The sequence below is a fragment of the Panicum virgatum genome, chromosome 2N (genome assembly GCF_016808335.1).
Source record: "Panicum virgatum strain AP13 chromosome 2N, P.virgatum_v5, whole genome shotgun sequence".
NCBI lineage: Eukaryota > Viridiplantae > Streptophyta > Magnoliopsida > Poales > Poaceae > Panicum > Panicum virgatum.
This window is the reverse complement of record NC_053146.1, coordinates 53,793,494-53,809,667: the sequence shown is the minus strand read 5'-3', so window position 1 is coordinate 53,809,667 and position 16,174 is coordinate 53,793,494. Positions and strand designations below refer to the sequence as shown.

General features: G+C 52.6%; 3 protein-coding genes across 3 annotated transcripts; 1 reads left to right on the top strand and 2 right to left on the bottom strand.

Annotated features, from left to right (window-relative positions):
• Nucleotides 1–2,439: 2,439 nt before the first annotated feature.
• On the bottom strand, nt 2,440–3,675 carry LOC120662769. Its single transcript, XM_039941848.1, has one exon. The coding sequence runs from the start codon at nt 3,673–3,675 to the stop codon at nt 2,440–2,442; it is 1,236 nt and encodes a 411-aa protein (XP_039797782.1).
• A 2,254-nt stretch (nt 3,676–5,929) lies between these two features.
• On the top strand, nt 5,930–7,349 carry LOC120661287 (transcription factor PCF2-like). The gene has a single exon (XM_039940099.1). The coding sequence runs from the start codon at nt 6,021–6,023 to the stop codon at nt 7,008–7,010; it is 990 nt and encodes a 329-aa protein (XP_039796033.1). The 5' UTR covers nt 5,930–6,020; the 3' UTR covers nt 7,011–7,349.
• Nucleotides 7,350–12,505: 5,156 nt separating this feature from the next.
• Nucleotides 12,506–14,314, bottom strand: LOC120661286 (3-ketoacyl-CoA synthase 4-like). The gene has a single exon (XM_039940098.1). It carries the CDS (start codon nt 14,237–14,239, stop codon nt 12,800–12,802), a length of 1,440 nt encoding a protein of 479 aa, XP_039796032.1. The 5' UTR covers nt 14,240–14,314; the 3' UTR covers nt 12,506–12,799.
• Nucleotides 14,315–16,174: the final 1,860 nt, after the last annotated feature.

The following is a 16,174-nucleotide window of genomic DNA, read 5'->3' as shown; positions in this document are numbered from 1 at the left end:
GGGTAGCGGCGAGTGGGACCGGGGTGGACGGCGAGCGGCGCGGCGACGCGGTGTGTGCGCGTGAGCACCCGCGCGTCGAGGCGGCGAGCGTCATGGTGGCTCAGCGAGGCGGGGCGTGCGGCGGGCAATGGCGGTGCGCGGCCGAGCGGCGTCGCGGCGCGGTCGGGCCGAGCGCCGTGCGTGCGTGCGCGTGGGGCAAGCGAGCAGGGCTGGGCGTGGCTCGGGCACGGCGAGCGCGTGGGCCAGGGCAGCTCGGCACGGCGCGGCGCACGGCAGGGGAGGCGAGCACGCGGGCAGGCAAGGGGGTCGGGAAGCAGCGCGCGGCCAAGAGCAGGGAAGAAGAAGAGAGAGGGAAGGAAGGGGAAGGGAAAAAGAAAAATAGAAAGTAGAAAAGGAAAAATAGAAAAGAGAAAAGAAAAAGGAGGGAGAGAGAAAGAGAGGAGGAGGGCGGGATTCGCGCCGGGGACGCGGCGCTCGGTCGGCCACGCGCGGTGCTGAGCACGCGTGGGCGCGATGCGAGGGTCAAGGGAAACAGGGTGTTGGATACGGTTGTCGGGTTAGGTCCTTCAGGGATCGGAAGATCGGGCGGAACAGGGAAAGTTCCCGGAAAGTTAGGGTTAGGGTTTTTAAGGAGGAGTCGAGCTCAACGACGGAAAAACGATTTAACGTACGATTTATTTTAGTGAATTTTCGGGATGTTACAGCGGACAGTCTGCTCCCTGGAGCACGGACGGTCCGCACCCGTACCAGAGAGCATGTTTGTCTCTGGTGGAAATTAGATGTGTCTGGCGGACAGTCCGGCCCAGGTGGGCGGACGGTCCGCCGCTCTAACTCAAAATGTACCAGAGAGGGTGTTTTCTCTGGTTGGGCTTATGATCTGTGCGGCGGACGGTCCGCCCCTGCGGTGCGGACGGTCCGCCGGCTATTTGACAATTTGTACCAGAAGACATTGTTGTCTCTGGTGGATATCAAGGATGAACGGCAGACGGTCCGTCCCTGGGGCGCGGACGGTCCGCCAGGGCTGTAACGGATAGTTTTGACACACATTAAATGCACTCTGACTCACTGGTTTATAACGGCGGACGGTCCGGTTTTTGAACCGGGAACGGTCCGCGACTTCGCAGAAAAGAGTGTAACGGCTACTTTTTGAGGGGATGTCTATATATACCCAATGCCCGGCCATTGGAAGGTTCTCTTGGCCATTTGGACTGCATAGTTGATACTATAGAGCTAAGGTATTCCTCTCTCACACACACTTGCTTAGAGATTGCATTCTTGAGAGTGTGAGAGCATCCTAGTGCATTGCATCAAGAGTTTGAGCTTTGTGGCACTAGGGAAACTTCAAGCAAGCGTCATCGACTTGTTACTCTTGGGAGTTGCCGCTCCTTAAACGGCTTGGAGAAGAGAATTTCGTGGAGCTCCTCCAAGGAGATTGTTGAGGAACCCCGATTTCGATTGTGAGAGGTCTTGTGCTCACCTCACCGGAGTGGTGAAGAGCAACTCTAGTAGAATCGAGGTGTGGAGCAGTTCCTTGATTCAAGCCGGCTCAAGATCAAGAGAGTTCTTGATACAGGAGCGGTTGACTCTTGGAATCCACCTCAACGTGGATTAGGGGTGACCGGCAAGTCATCGACACCATGGTATAAATGCGTGTGTCTATCTCGGTTATATCTCTTGCTCATCTTGTTTAATTCATTTACTTTGAGAAATTTACTTTACTAGAGCTTGATTTGTAACTTGTCACCCTAGGTTGCAAACCCAACTAGAGTTAGTAGTAGCATGACATAGGGCTTTCTTTTGTTACTAATTAAATTTCTCTAGTGTTGTTGGTTTTAGATTTTAAACCGCCTATTCACCCCCTCTAGTCGGTGTTCTTGATCCTACAGCAGCACTTTACTATTTAACTTCATGGCTAGAGTTCTTCACTTATACAACTTCTCCATGATTTTTTTGCCTAATTCTATCCATCAGCTCTATCACAGGCAGTTCTTTCTCATGTTTTATCCAGTTATTGAAGGTTTCAACAATATTATTGGTCACATAATCACACTTGCTAGCTATAGAGAAGTAACATCTTGCCCATAAGTGCTTGTGATTGTCCTCAATCGATTTCATTGCTTTTGTAGATGATGGCTTCATGATGTTATAGTGATTGTCAAATATGTCCTTCCTGTAACCTCTTGCAGCTGGCCACAGGTTCTTCTCAAAGACCTTTCCACGATATTTCTTCTTAAAATTTTTGTACAGGTACCTCATGCATTCCCTATGCTCTACTCCATTGGTAAAGACTTTTGTCACTGCTATGTCAATGCCTTTCCCAGCATCAGTTGAAATGACAAGTCCAGATGGGGATCCAATCGCCATTACAAGCTTGTTCATGAACCAGCCCCAATAATCTTGTGTCTCTGACCCAAATACACCATATGCCATGAGGAACATTCAGTTATGTCCATCAATGCCTATAGCTGCAGCTAACTGCCCCTTCCACCTTCCAGTAAGAGCAGTGGAGTCAATGCCCAAATATGGTCTGCATCCATTTTTGAATCCATCAATACATGGCCTCAAAGCAATAAACATCCTGCTAAATCTCATCTTGGACCCAACCTTTTCATAATCTATCTCTACTATGCTGCCAGGAGCCTTTCTCTCTATCTCTGCCTTGAATGCAAAAACATAGTCAAAACTGTCCTCCCATTTGCCCAAGATCTCATCAAGTGCTAACCCCCTGCCATTGTACACAATCCAGTAGGACAACTTGATCAAGTACTTCTCCTCCAACTTGTTCTTCAAAGCAGAAGCTCCAATTGTGGGATCTTGCATCAACCATTGGATTACTCTATCTCTAATCCAGAATTGATTAGCCATGCAATTTTTGTCTACTTTACTTGTGCTCTTGCAAAAGTGCTTGTTGGGCATCTTCTTAATCTGCCATGTCCTTTCATCCTGCAGTTGTGATGCATGTATTCTCCACTTGCACTTCTTGCCTTTACAACGAGCTCTATACCTCTTTGCTTCATTATAACGAGCTATAATTTCAACCTCATTCAGAATAGCATACTTTCTAATAGCTCTCATGAAAGTGTCTCTATCTTCAAATGTCACACCAACAACAATCTTGGAGTTTTCTAAGTCAGTTACATGCTCAACCACATCACTTCCTTCCTCATCATCAATAGCACAGTCATCATTATCTTCTTCATCAGTGTCAGGAATATAATCAAACCCAATGTTAGAAGCAGGTCCAGCAGGCTCAATAGGCTCATCATCTACGCCAACATACTCTATTTCATTATTTTCACCCCAAGGATCATTGGTACAAGAATCAGGATCAATGGGTGCATCAACAGCAGGATTAATAGGATCATTGGTATGAGAATCTAGATCATTGCTAACAAGATCTGACTTAATTTCAGTGCTACATATCAACAACTGACTTGATTTCACATCAACAGTAGCAACTTCAGTACATAAATTGCTAACATGACTTGGCTGGTTAATGACTGAAACTACCACAGGAAGCCTTCTAATGTCCCAATGATGTTCTATTGCAGCAAGTAATGAGGAATCATAATCAATGTTTCTATACTCATATGCAACCTTGTCCCAAAAACTCACTGAAACAGTTGTATTCTTGCTTTGCTTTATCTCAACATTTAAGTCAGCATAGAAATCCATCCATGAAATTGTATCCTTATCATGAACCCAATTCTTATCGCAGCTGTCATGATACACATGTGTGCCATGCTCATAATAGCCAAGGATGTGGATAGCAAATCTACATGTTGTGTTGCAATCCATCCTAAAGAATGAAAAGGGACATGTCTAAATTATTCATGAATGCTACAACCTCAATTAAAGTAAATAAGGATGACCTTGTCTTACCCATCTAGAACCCATGACAAGTCCAGCATCTTCGGAGATCCCGTGCTGTGTAGCCGCCTCATGCCACACCGAGGAATTGGGGATCGATTCGACGACATCAGATTATGATGAAAATCGACAGCAGTCTGCGGCAAGCCAAATGTGATAAGGTGGTGCAGCAAGAAAGAGAGCTAGGGATTAACGAAATTGGGGAACTGCAGCCGTACCAGGACGAGCGCGGTTGGGGTGCGGACACGCGCGCGACGCGGTCGAGGGCTCCACAAGCGATGACGCGGCGTGGTCGTCGACGGCCGAGCAAACGCGCGCTGGGCGGCGAACGCGCGCGCGGGGGGCGACGCGGTAGAGGGCTCGGCGCGGGGGCCAATGCCGTCGCGGACGCACGCTCCCGAAACACGTGCCGGGGCTGGAGCGGACGCACGGCCGGCGAGCGCCGCCGTCACGCACGGAAGGTGGCGCGGACGTGCTTGCGGCGCCGCCTTCGCGCGCGGGGGCTGGGACGGAGGCGCGGCCGGCAGAGCGGCGCCGTCGTGCGGGTGCTGGGGCGGACGCGCGGCTGGCAGAGCGCCGCCGTCGCGCGCGAGCGCTGGGGCGGATGCGCTGCTGGCGGAGCGGTGGGGCGGTCGCGCACGGGGTTGGCTGCCGCCCACGTGTGCGGTTATGGGGATGGGGATGGATAGGGTTCCTGAGGTGATAAGGTTCTGAGGGCATTTTTGGTCTTTCTTTTGATATTCTCTCACCACTCGGGTTGTAAAAGAGTTGTTTATTGGAGTCAATGTGCCACACACAAAATCAAACATTCAAGATGTGCTACACGCTGATTAGGAGAGTGCGGTGTGCAACGCACAAAATCATGTTTTCAGAGTGCGCCACAAACAAATTTCCCATATGAATTTCAATACACAAAACCAGGTTCGACGGTTTCAAAAACCATGCTCATGTTGCCATGGCTTCGCAGGATAGTTTGTTGAGAATATATTATACTTAGTAAGCTGCACAGAATGCTCGGCTGATTGCTACCTACCTCAGCAGCACAGTCGCCCTGCCCTGCACCTCCCTCCCGGTGGCCTCGACTCAACAAATACGACCTGCTGCGTGCACTTCCTCGAATTGGACCGTTCGCTCTTCAACGCCCCATCGTCCAACATCTTCATCAACCCACTGCACTCTGCTTCTTCATCGCTTTGACGCCCCCGCCGCGTATGAGGCATTGATGAATGATGACGATCGTGCGGCCGCACCGGCGCCCCACCGCCCTGCTGCCTTCGCATCTGAACCACTATGCTGGACTGCTGCTATACTCTCGAGCCGCCAAGCTGCACTACCGCCATGGCACTGAGCAACTGCTTCCCCGCCATATGATGCACAAATACTTGTGGGCACGGTGGCAGATCTAGGGGGCCCAAGTCCCCCATACCCCCAAAGATGAATGTATATCCCTCTATGGCTCTATGCGCGCGATCTCTACGGCACCTCTGCATGACGATCTACCATGTATTTATCCATACGGAGTCATGAGATAGTATATTACGACCTAACACCCCCTCCGCCCCCACCGGTTACTAAATGCCAAATCACCAACTATTATCTACTTGACCATCAAATCAAATAATATGCTCAAATTCTCTAATAAATTATAACTAATGGATCTGTGATGATCAAATTAGTTCAAATTTGACCAAATTTATAGTAAATAATATTAGCGTTTATGTCTCCAATTTTTTTTTAAAAAAAGTATATTCTATAATTAATTTAGTGGTACCTATTTTGTACCATGAATATTATTACATCTTTTACATAATTTTGATTAAAATTAAAATTGTTTAACTTATTAATGAAAAAACGAGATTTGCATTCGTTCCTGGACGAAGGTATTCATTGATACATGCCGCTTTTCTCCCATCTGTCATGGGCCGAATGTCCCGTCCCCCACTCCCCCGCTACTTATGGCCCGTTCGGCGGTGGCCCCGTAACCCTATCATGCTGGACCCATCGTCCAGAGAGCCAAATAAAACGCCAGAGCGAGTCCTCTCCCAAAAGACGGCGCCGCCAAATCAAAACAGAGCCAGACCCCACCCGAAGAAACGCCGGCGAAGAAGGGGGGAGCCCAAGGGGAGCGCGGCTCGCCAATCCGATCTCTCATGGAGCCCCGGGCGCCGGGCAGGGGCGAGGAGGACGCAGAGCCTCTCTACCTCGCGGCCGAGGCCGGAGGCAACGGGACGGCGGCGGCCTTCCCGGTGGCGGTTGACGCGATGGGGTCGGTCGAGGCGGGCGGGTCCGGCGTGCCGAAGCCGGAGCCGGTGCCTGTGGAGTTCCTGGGCGGCGGGCTCCAACTCGCCAACCCGCGGCCCGCGCCGCGGTACCGCGACCGGCACACCAAGGTGGAGGGCCGCGGGCGGCGCATCCGCATGGCGGCGCCGTGCGCGGCGAGGGTCGCCCGCCTCACGCGCGAGCTACAGCACAAGTCCGACGGCGAGACCATCCGCTGGCTGCTGCAGCAGTCGGAGCCGGCCATCATCGCCGCCACGGGCACGGGCACGGTCCCGGCGATCGCCGTCACGGGCTCCGACGGCGTGCTCCGCCTCCCCGCCGAGCCGGCCCCCGCCGCGGCCGCCGACGTCGAGCAGCAGGAACCGGCCCCCAAGCGCCGTCGCAAGCTCCAGCCGACGCGCGCCGCGGCGGGGCCCTCGGCACCGGCCCCCGCGGCGTACTACCCCGTCGTCGCCGACCCCCTGCTCCAAGCCAACGGCGGCGGTGCGATCTCGATGTCCAGCGGCCTCGCCCCGGCCTCCGCCCCCGCGGCGCCCGCAGGCGCCATCCCTTTCCTCGCCCTACCGGCGGCCGGCCCCGGCGCGACTGGCGACGGCAAGCAGATGATCCCGCCCGCGGCTGTGTGGATGGTTCCGCAGCAGGCCGGCGCCGCGGGCGCGGCCAACCAGCCGACTCACTATTGGGCGTTCCCGACCAATCCCGAACTGTTCAACGTCGCCAACTTCCAGCAGCAGGCGGTGTACGGTGCGGAGCAGCTTGCCGGCAACGGGGAGTCACGGGACCAGCAGCCCGGCGGCCAGCAGAGTGAGGGGGAGGACGAGGAAGAAATCGCCGTGACTGATTCCAGTTCAGAAGAGTAGCAGCCCAACATTGTTATTGACAAGTCAACCCTCCAGATCCCAAATCCAAAGACTAGTCAAGACTGTCGGAGTCTAACTTTCTTTGCTTTTGTCGTAGAAACTAGTAGGTTTAGTAAGGGTTTAGGTTTACTGTGATGCAACTTTTGAATTTGGGGGTTAACGGGGATTGGAGAATTCACGCGTTTGGCACCGAATAGATTATGTGGTTTCCATGATAACCTTGTGATCGAAAGATTAGGCAATTGTTTGTTTCGATGTCAATGGGGTTTTGCGTAAAACAAGGAGTTTCTTATTGAGAATTTCACCTGGTAGGACGATTTGGAATTTACGTGCAGTGAAAGTTACGACGTCTCAATTCCTATGTTAGGACCTTGGTTGTGATAACATAGAACTTCCTAATTTTATCTTAACATAAAACGAGGCTTTTGTGAGTCCAACAGGCTCTGTATGCCAAATATACTAACAGGGCCTCTTTCCTCCTCTCTATTTTCTCTCGCTCGCCATCTCGTCGGCCTCGCTCTCCATCTTTGCCGAGCTCGCACGGCTTGCCATCGCCCTCTTCCCGTGCGTGCGTCCTGCTTCCCGCACGTCCTTATCCCTTTCCACGCCTTGCCCTCCTCCTACGCACGCTCATCTCCATTCCTGTGCACAAATTCCCCACCTGCACGGTCGGCCGCCATGGAAGTTCCACCCGGAGCTCCAGCCATCGTCGATCCACTCCCTCCGGCCGCTTCTGCATCTAATTCGGACCATGTTGAGCAGCACCATAACCCTCTCCTGTTCGCGCGCTACGCACTGCTCCGCCGCCAAGCCCAACTTTAGAACCCAACCACCGCAGCATTAACGAGCCCAAGCTCAAGCTCGCCCCTTTCTCCAATACACCCCACACAAGCCACCAAAAGTCCAATTCCTCGCACAGGCAGCAGTCTCACGAGCTCCTCCCTCGATTCCCCTACCCGGCCAATCTAGTCCCTCACCGGAGACTGAGGTCCACCACCACCTGCACCACTGCTCCGCTGCCGGCTCCATCCCGACCATCCCTGGCTCAAACTCTCGCATCAAATCGTTCCCTGATGGTCCCCCCATACTTTCCCGCCACTTGCCCATCGCTGGCGAGCCCTCCCCTCACCGTATTTTGGCCTCCAACGACCAACGACTTCGCTTGGCACACGGCGCAACGACTTCGCCGTGTGCCAAGCACGCGGTACATGGCGAAAAGAAGGTTTTGCCGTGTGCCACGTATAGCCACACGGCAAAGAAGGATCTCCGTCACACCCCGTGACGGCATCGGACGGCATGAGCACGTGTCGGTGTGACGGCACCGGACGGCATGAGCACGTGTCTGTCACGTGCTGAGTCTTTGCCGTGTGTCTAGTGGTCGGCACACGGCAAATCTTAGAGTTTGCCGTGTGTCTAGACATGGCACATGGCGAAGAGTAGGGTTTGTCGAGTGTTTTCTCTTTGCCGTGTGTTTTTTTTGAGGCACACGGCAACCAGTGTCTTTGCCGTGTGCCCGAAAAAAACACACGGCAAAAATTTTGGCACACAATATATTCACGTTTTTCGGTAGTGCCTTTCCTAACGACACGTAATCCCAGACACACATTCCTTTGACCTACTCGTCAACTGTCATCATGAACCCGATTTGACCACAAGAAGACTATGTGCCTCAGTATTTTGATTTTTCAATTAATGAACGTTTCATTTATATCGGACACCACCATCCCGTGGCTAGTTCTACCTTTTGAGCATCGACATGCCAAAGCAAAGCATTGCTGCCATTAGGACTTTGGCGGCTCGCAAGGCCACATAGTTGTGCCGCCTTTTCCATATGTTGCTAGGATCCTAGGGCATATGCTTGGGATCTTCCTGCTATATCAGAATGTTAGTATTATATAAACCAGAAGATAGATGTTTAGGAATCCATGAACAAACAAACCATATTTTATTAGAACTAGCGGAGATGTACGTGCTAGGCATGTATTTAAAGTCTAATTATTTAAAAATAATTAGATTGCATCGAACTACTACTAAAGAAATTCTCATTTGTTGCGTGATTGAATAACCAATTATATTTGCTATCAAAAAATCTAAAAGGGAAACAACATTTAGTATCTATATAAGACAACCCTTGATTAAATATGGAAGCATATTGTTTTCACTTTGATGTTTATATAATTAGTTAGTCAACAGATTGGCGAGGGACAGGGTGAGCTAGCTTAATAGAAAGGAATATATAGTCTGATTTATTACCAACTGAAGTTTACATGAGTTTATTTGGTCCAATCAAATCCATGCATGTATGAAATATTTAATTCCATAAACGTAGAGGAAAGAAAGGAATAAATATTTAATTCTATAAACATAGAGAAATGAAAGGAACCAAATAGAGAGGAATCACGAAGATTGAAGACCGCTACTTGAAAAAAGCAAACTCTGATTAGCTCCCTAGGCAGGCTGACTTGTCCCTGTCCTTTTTTGTGTGCTCCAATTAGCACTCTATACCGCCAGGGGTATCAACATTAGCACATCAGCCGGAATATTTTCTGTAGAGGGAAAAAAGGAGGGTCCAAATTGATGGGTAAAATAACTAGATAAATATTTGTGAAATATTGTGTATATACCCAGCAATCCCGATCAAAATAAATGCTGGAATTAAGATAGGTAACTGCTGCTGACCTCCAGGATAATAGGGGCTTGTGCCGACGACCATACAATGTGCGATATTATGAAGGGCAGAGGGAACGGGGGACGCCAGCGGCGACGACCAGCGAAACATAGATGACGCGGGATTCGGTGACCTAAGACATGATTCCAACACCCTAATGAACAACACTTCCTTTCTAACCAACAAAATAAAACCTCTATCACAATAAACTTGTAACATGGGGGCAGGAGGCAGACCTTGGTTCTGGATGCGACGACATGTTGCTATTGTGGCATCAGATGCTTAGCACAGCTTTAACCCCCTTCCGATCGGCGGAGAGATCCTATCTTCGAATAAGAAATTAGATGGTACTAGCTTCTTGACGCGGCAGTGGCAAGAATTGGGTGAATGATTAACTCTATAGGTGTATGGCTTTATAGGTATGGTGATGGAAGGTAAAGAGAGATCATGCTTTTGGAAAGTCTTTATGCGGTAATGAGGGGATCACCAATTAACCCATTGATTGATAAATAGAATACCTTAATTTATTTTTTATGGAAAGAATTTATATTACTTAATTTATACCCCTCCATTTATACTATCTATTTCCTGTTTGCGTATAAGGAAAGAAATATATGCGGATAAATTTTCTCCCATAATTGCACACACCTTTTTTTCTTCCATAAAATAGTGATGTCAATTATTATCCTTCCAAAATAAATAACGACGCAAATTGTGAGTGAATAATGATCACACCGCGTGAATCAGGGAGCGCAAGATGGAAAGGACGAAGAAAAAAAAGGAAAGTGAATGTGGGTACATGCGGGTGGGTAGAGGATGCCATGGTGACAAAAAGAATTCATTTTAGGCGGAATCATTTTCCTTCTCTCTGTTTTTTCGGTCCACCCTAATCCTGTCAACCACCCGGCCTTACATGTGGGCCTTCAAAAGGTGTTTTGTGAGGTGGGTAGATGGGTTAATCTTGGTGAGAAATGTATTAAAATATTTCAACTTTTATAGTATAGATAGTCTGAAAAAATAAATGCTTAAGAGTCTTTGACAAATATGCATACACCATGAAGGACCACGCGCGTGATTCCTAGCATTTGCGCTCATGTGAGCTCAATTTGCAAGGAAAGATTAGATAATCAAATTTAGTTCACTCCAGAGCTTACCATTAAGATTGGCCTAAGGTTTCCATAGAGCAGATCGTATTTCCTCCCTTGTACAATTAGATCGTTCTCATAATTCATTTTACACCGCCATCTAATACGAGCCGCAATGTCGTTTTGTTGCCTCGCCTTGTGCATCGTCGTGTCAGCATTAACAAGCGTATTGCCAAGTCCGAGCGGCCTCGTTGACCGCGTGCGGACGGAGGCGACTGGCAGCTAAGGCCTTTGGGCCATCGCGCCCTGCTGCTGCTCGCGCTGGCCGGGTATAGCTTTGCTTTCCCCAACTGGAAACGGCGCGGCGTGAAGGGTCACGTGCCCCCGCCCGCACCTGAACACCAGATGGCGCGCGCGGCGACGTCGTCTCGCATCGCGCGGTGCCTCGCCGTGGCGCGTCACCGGCGACGGCGAGGGAATAGAAGCGCCGATCCCGGGCCGCGGGCCGCGTGGCGAGATCGACGACGAGACTCGAGAGGCCGGGGCGCATCCCAGGTGACGGAGGCGAGGGGGAGCGGTGGGAGCTAGGAACGGAAGACGGGCTGCCGCGCGCATGGTCTCCCGTCCCGGCGGAGCCGAGGCTCGAGAGACACATGGCGTCCGGGGAAGGAGCGTCGGTTTTCCTTGGCCGGGGCGGGTTGGGGGCGTGCTCGGGGTAGGTCTCGAGTAATCGTGGGTGGGGTTGGTGGTCGGCTCGTGCCCACGACTCCGCGAGCGAGCGCAGCTCGGCAGCTGCATGGACGACGCGAGCAGCCGGAGGCATGTTGAAGCTGGTGTTTGTGCCTCAACACTCAGTTTTCGCTGCCCAAATGGCTTTGCGATTTATGCCGGGACGAACGGAATCACCATCGATCTCGCGTTAATCTTGGTCCCATCGTCACACCAACTCACGACAGGAATCCATGTTCTCGGCCATGTTTGGATAAAACCATAAAAATTTTTGCAAAAAAGACGAATGCATGCATAAAGTACTAAACGAAATTTATTTGCAAAACCTTTTTAGGAATGGGTGTAACTTTTCGAGACGAATCTAATGGCCCAAGTTTCATCATGATTGGCTACAGTGATGTTACAGTAACCGCGTTCAATCATCCTCTAATTGTACGGTCAAAGGTCTCATTAGCTAGAGCAACTGCTACAGTACCACAGTTGTGGAGGTAATTTTGTAATTAGACTTTATTTAATACCACTAATTAGTGGTCAAAGCTTCATTCCTCTCTCATCAAAATTTTTCTACCCTCCAACCAAACATGGCCCTCAAACCATAAAACCTGATCACACCGGACGATGCCATGATGGTGGCTGGCCAGTGCACCATGATTCATGGGCGCAGTGCCAGTGAGTGTGCAGCTTGACCTTCCGCCACTGGCCACATTTTTACTGCGGCTGCCGCCGGCTGGTACGGGCAGTAGGCGCTCATAACTCTTGGCAACGTGCATTGTCTTGTCTTCCTTCCTTCCCTCTGCCCCGTCGTCGCCGACGAGACGCCAGGCATCGTCGTCGAGCACGCTTACGCTGCCGCGCATTAACTAGCCGCTGCTGTTGCTCGACACCGGACGGTGTCGTCGGAGCACTCGCCCCCATCCACACATTTCTTTGTCAGGTACGGTGGTACTCCTGTGCAGATGTACAATATACCCTGTTCAGAGGTTACTGTCGCCCCCCCTCGTGTTCGAAACCTCTGAACGTTTACACATTTATTTTTTTATTAAACTTGGAGTAGTTTTTGAGGGAAAACAAAACACATCACGACTTGGTACATTTGATTTGATCGATCGCAAATCAAAAACACGTAGTACAAAGGAAGGCGTACATGTACATGCTGCTATTACTGACTAACAACAAACGGGTTCATAACACTAGGAAACTCGAACGAAACGGGCATCCTGAAGCGTCTCCTCCAAGAACATCACTCGATCGAGCTCTGCAGCATGCACGACGGATTCACCCCAACCAGCGAGTCTCGCGTCTGCGCTTTACGTATCCGTGACAGGGTACCTGTGGATGCAGTCCGCCCACGGCCCCTGCTCGTCGCGCTCCCCGTTGCCCCCGGCGGCGCGCTGCCACACCAGGCTGTTGGCCTTGAGGCCGCTGCCGACGCCGAGCTGCCACACCGTGTCGCCCGCGCGGACCCGCCCCTTGGCCTCCAGGTACGCGAGCTGGTACCACAGCGACGCCGCCGACTGGTTCCCGAACCGGTGGAACGTCATCAGCGCCGCCTCCATCTCCCGCTCGCCCAGCCCGAGCCCCTGCCCCAGCCGCCAGATCATCGGCCGCCCCGACGACGGCAGGCAGAAATGGTCCGCCGCCGCGCGGAAGTCCGGCAGCGGCACGGCATGCAGCTTGCTGCTGCCGTCGCCCCGGCGCCGGCGGGATGACCGCAGGAGCACCAGCGCGCGCGCGTAGCGCAGCTTCTCGCGCCAGGGGAGGATGGACAGGCTGAGCGTCACGAGGTGCGCGCGCAGCAGCTCGCTCACCATGCGGCCGACGCCCTGGCCCAGGGTGAAGCCGGTGACGCCCTCGTAGTCCTCCTCGCGGTACCCCGAGCGGTAGCTCCGGTCGTTGGCGATCTGGTTCGTGCGCGTCAGGCTCGCGAGCCGGTACCTGACCGGCACCCGCGCCGCGGCGCCGCGGCGGCTGGTGACGAGCGCGGCGGAGCAGCCCGTGCGGAAGTAGCAGTTGAGGAGCAGCTTGCCCTGGTCCTTGCCGCTGTACCAGCCGACGGTGACGATCTCGGCGCTGACGACGACGGCGTAGGGAACGGCGTGCGCGAGCAGGACGCCCCTGGCGACGTCGACGCCCACGGCGCCCGCGGCGCAGCCCATTCCGGAGAGGTTGAAGGTCCTGACGTCGCTGGGCATGCGGTAGCGGCGGGCGATGATGGCGGCGAGCGACGGGGCCGGGCAGAAGCCGCTGCAGTTGACGACGAGCGCCCCGACGGCGGACGGCGGGACGCCGGTCCTGGCGAAGAGGTCGTCGAGCGTGGGGAAGAAGAGCATGTGCGCCTCCTGGACGGCGCCGGCGTGCGTGGCCGCCGGCGGGATGTAGTGCAGCGAGGGCGGGAAGTAGGTCTCGTTGCCCATGCCGCTGGCCTCGATGACCTTGGTCATGAACTCGACGCTGGCGTCGTCGAAGCAGCCGATGAGGCGGAAGTGCTCCAGCAGCCCCGCCACGGGGATGCGCAGCCGGCGTGGCGGCTTCAGGCACGAGAAGTCGACGAGGCCGATCTCCAACGCCGCGGCGCGGCGGCGGAGGTGGCCGGAGAGGAGCATCGCGGCCACGGGGGCGAGGTAGAACGCGGCGTGGCGCCGGAGCGCGAAGACGAGGAGCTCGGCGAGGAGGCAGAGGAGGAGCGTGGCGGCGCCGAGGACGCCGTGCAGTGCGGCGAGGAGGTGGTCTCGGTGCGCAGCGTCCATGGCCACGCGCGGTGTCAGTGTGACAGTGTGCACCCCGGAACGACGCTGTGTACTGAGGTTTTATAGAGGGTTTTCAGTTTTCTTTTTCCTCGACGAACACAAGAGCAGGTGTCATCAGGGGGCACCAAAGGCTTGGGGTCAGTACATGACGCGCAGTGAAAGAGCGGATACCGTGCGGTTGGCAGGTAGGGCACAGTAGCGATTTCTGTGTGGGGCGTCTGACTTGGCTTTTACAGTCGCCATAGATCAGATCTAGCTCGTCCGAACATGGGATCAGATCAGAATGGCAACTGTTCGAGGTCTCATGTACCAAGGAACAACGGGTTCTAGAGGCCTAGGCGACTCCTCCCGAACTGTCGAGTCCAGCTACAGTTGAGAGGAGGCGAAAAAAGCGCCGCGGTCGCCGCCGGCGGAGGCCGTGGTCTCCTCTGCCTCCGATGGCCCAGGGTCTACTAGGTCTAGGGTTTAGTCTCCGGTGTCGTCGTCGAGACGGTGATGGCATGTCAAGGTCCTCTCGTGGTCGTCCCCGTCTCGGCGGTGCTCCTCTCCGGCACCGACGGCGAGCTCGTGGAGGTCGGGCTTCCTTTGTGAGGTCCGTGTACATGAGTCCAGCGCCGGAGTTTCTTCGTCTTCGTTGTTGGCGTGGCGAGGTGTGTTCCAGCCTTTTTATCCAAGGTTGCATAGGCAATTGGGATGTGCAGGTTGGTGGGAGGGCGGATCCAACTCGACGTCCCTGCGGTGGTCTTGGCTGCCGTCGGCGAGCACAGATCCGTGACGGTTGGAGCTTGGGGCGTTGCCCCGGCCGACGGTGCGGTCAGCTCTTGCTCATCCCGAGCTCCGCCTTCGGGTGTCTTCTCCGGCTCAAGTTAAAGCCTGTGTGCGATGGAGCTCCCTCCGGTTTGGGTTTGAAGGAGACGGCCGGGTCTGTGGACGGCGGCGGCGTCAGCCTCCGGCGTCGGTGGAATCGGCCTCACGAAGCTTCAGTTCCATAGACTTGTTTGGATTTTTAGTTCTTTCTAGGGGCTTGTTCGCTTTCTGTATGGGACATCTGTTCTATGTGTCCTTGTATGTACTCCTTAACCTTTAAATACAGGTCTGCTTTATCCAAAAAAAAGGAACAACGGGTTCAGTAACCGATAACGTGGAACTCCAGTAAGGATGCGGAGCCATTTTTACTCGTAAACACAAAAAAAATGTCACATCTAATATTTTGACACATGTATGGAGTACTAAATGAAGTCTATTTACAAAATTTTTTACATGGATAGACTATAAATCGCGAGATGAATTTAATGAACTTACTTAATCCATGATTTGCAACAGTGATGCTACAGTACCATCCGCTAATGATGGATTAATTAGCATCATTATATTCGTCTCGCGATTTACAACCCATCTGTGTAAAAAAATTTGTAAATAGACTTCATTTAATACTTCAAATTAGCAAAATTTCATCGCAAAAATTTTTTGCGTTGGAATTAAACACGGCCTAACTGCAGATTGAAGCAAAACTTGTGTTGCCTCCGATGAGCTTCTTCAGTGGATGCCTGAATTTATTTTAAGGTCAAACATGCACCAGCGCGTTAAAAGTTATTCAGGGAAATAGCTTAGGCGACAGTGCTTTCCTCGCGATGACAGTGGGGAGAATAGGACAAGATGCAGTACTTATTGCATCACAATCGATCACGGCCGTGCATCATCGTAAAATTCAGGCACACGTAACTTGGGCTTAGTAATGGGCCAAAGGCAAACGCAATGCCACTACGGCGGGAATGGCGGGTGTAGTCGGCCCAGCAGGGGCCCTCGTGTGCGGCCAGCTTTCGGCCCGGCCGCTTCCCATCCCCGTTCTGCTTGGTAGAAATAACAAAGCCCAGCAAGATGTAAGGTTTCCCTGCCCTCACGAGCGCATTGTTCGGCATGTGCAAATTTTAAGAG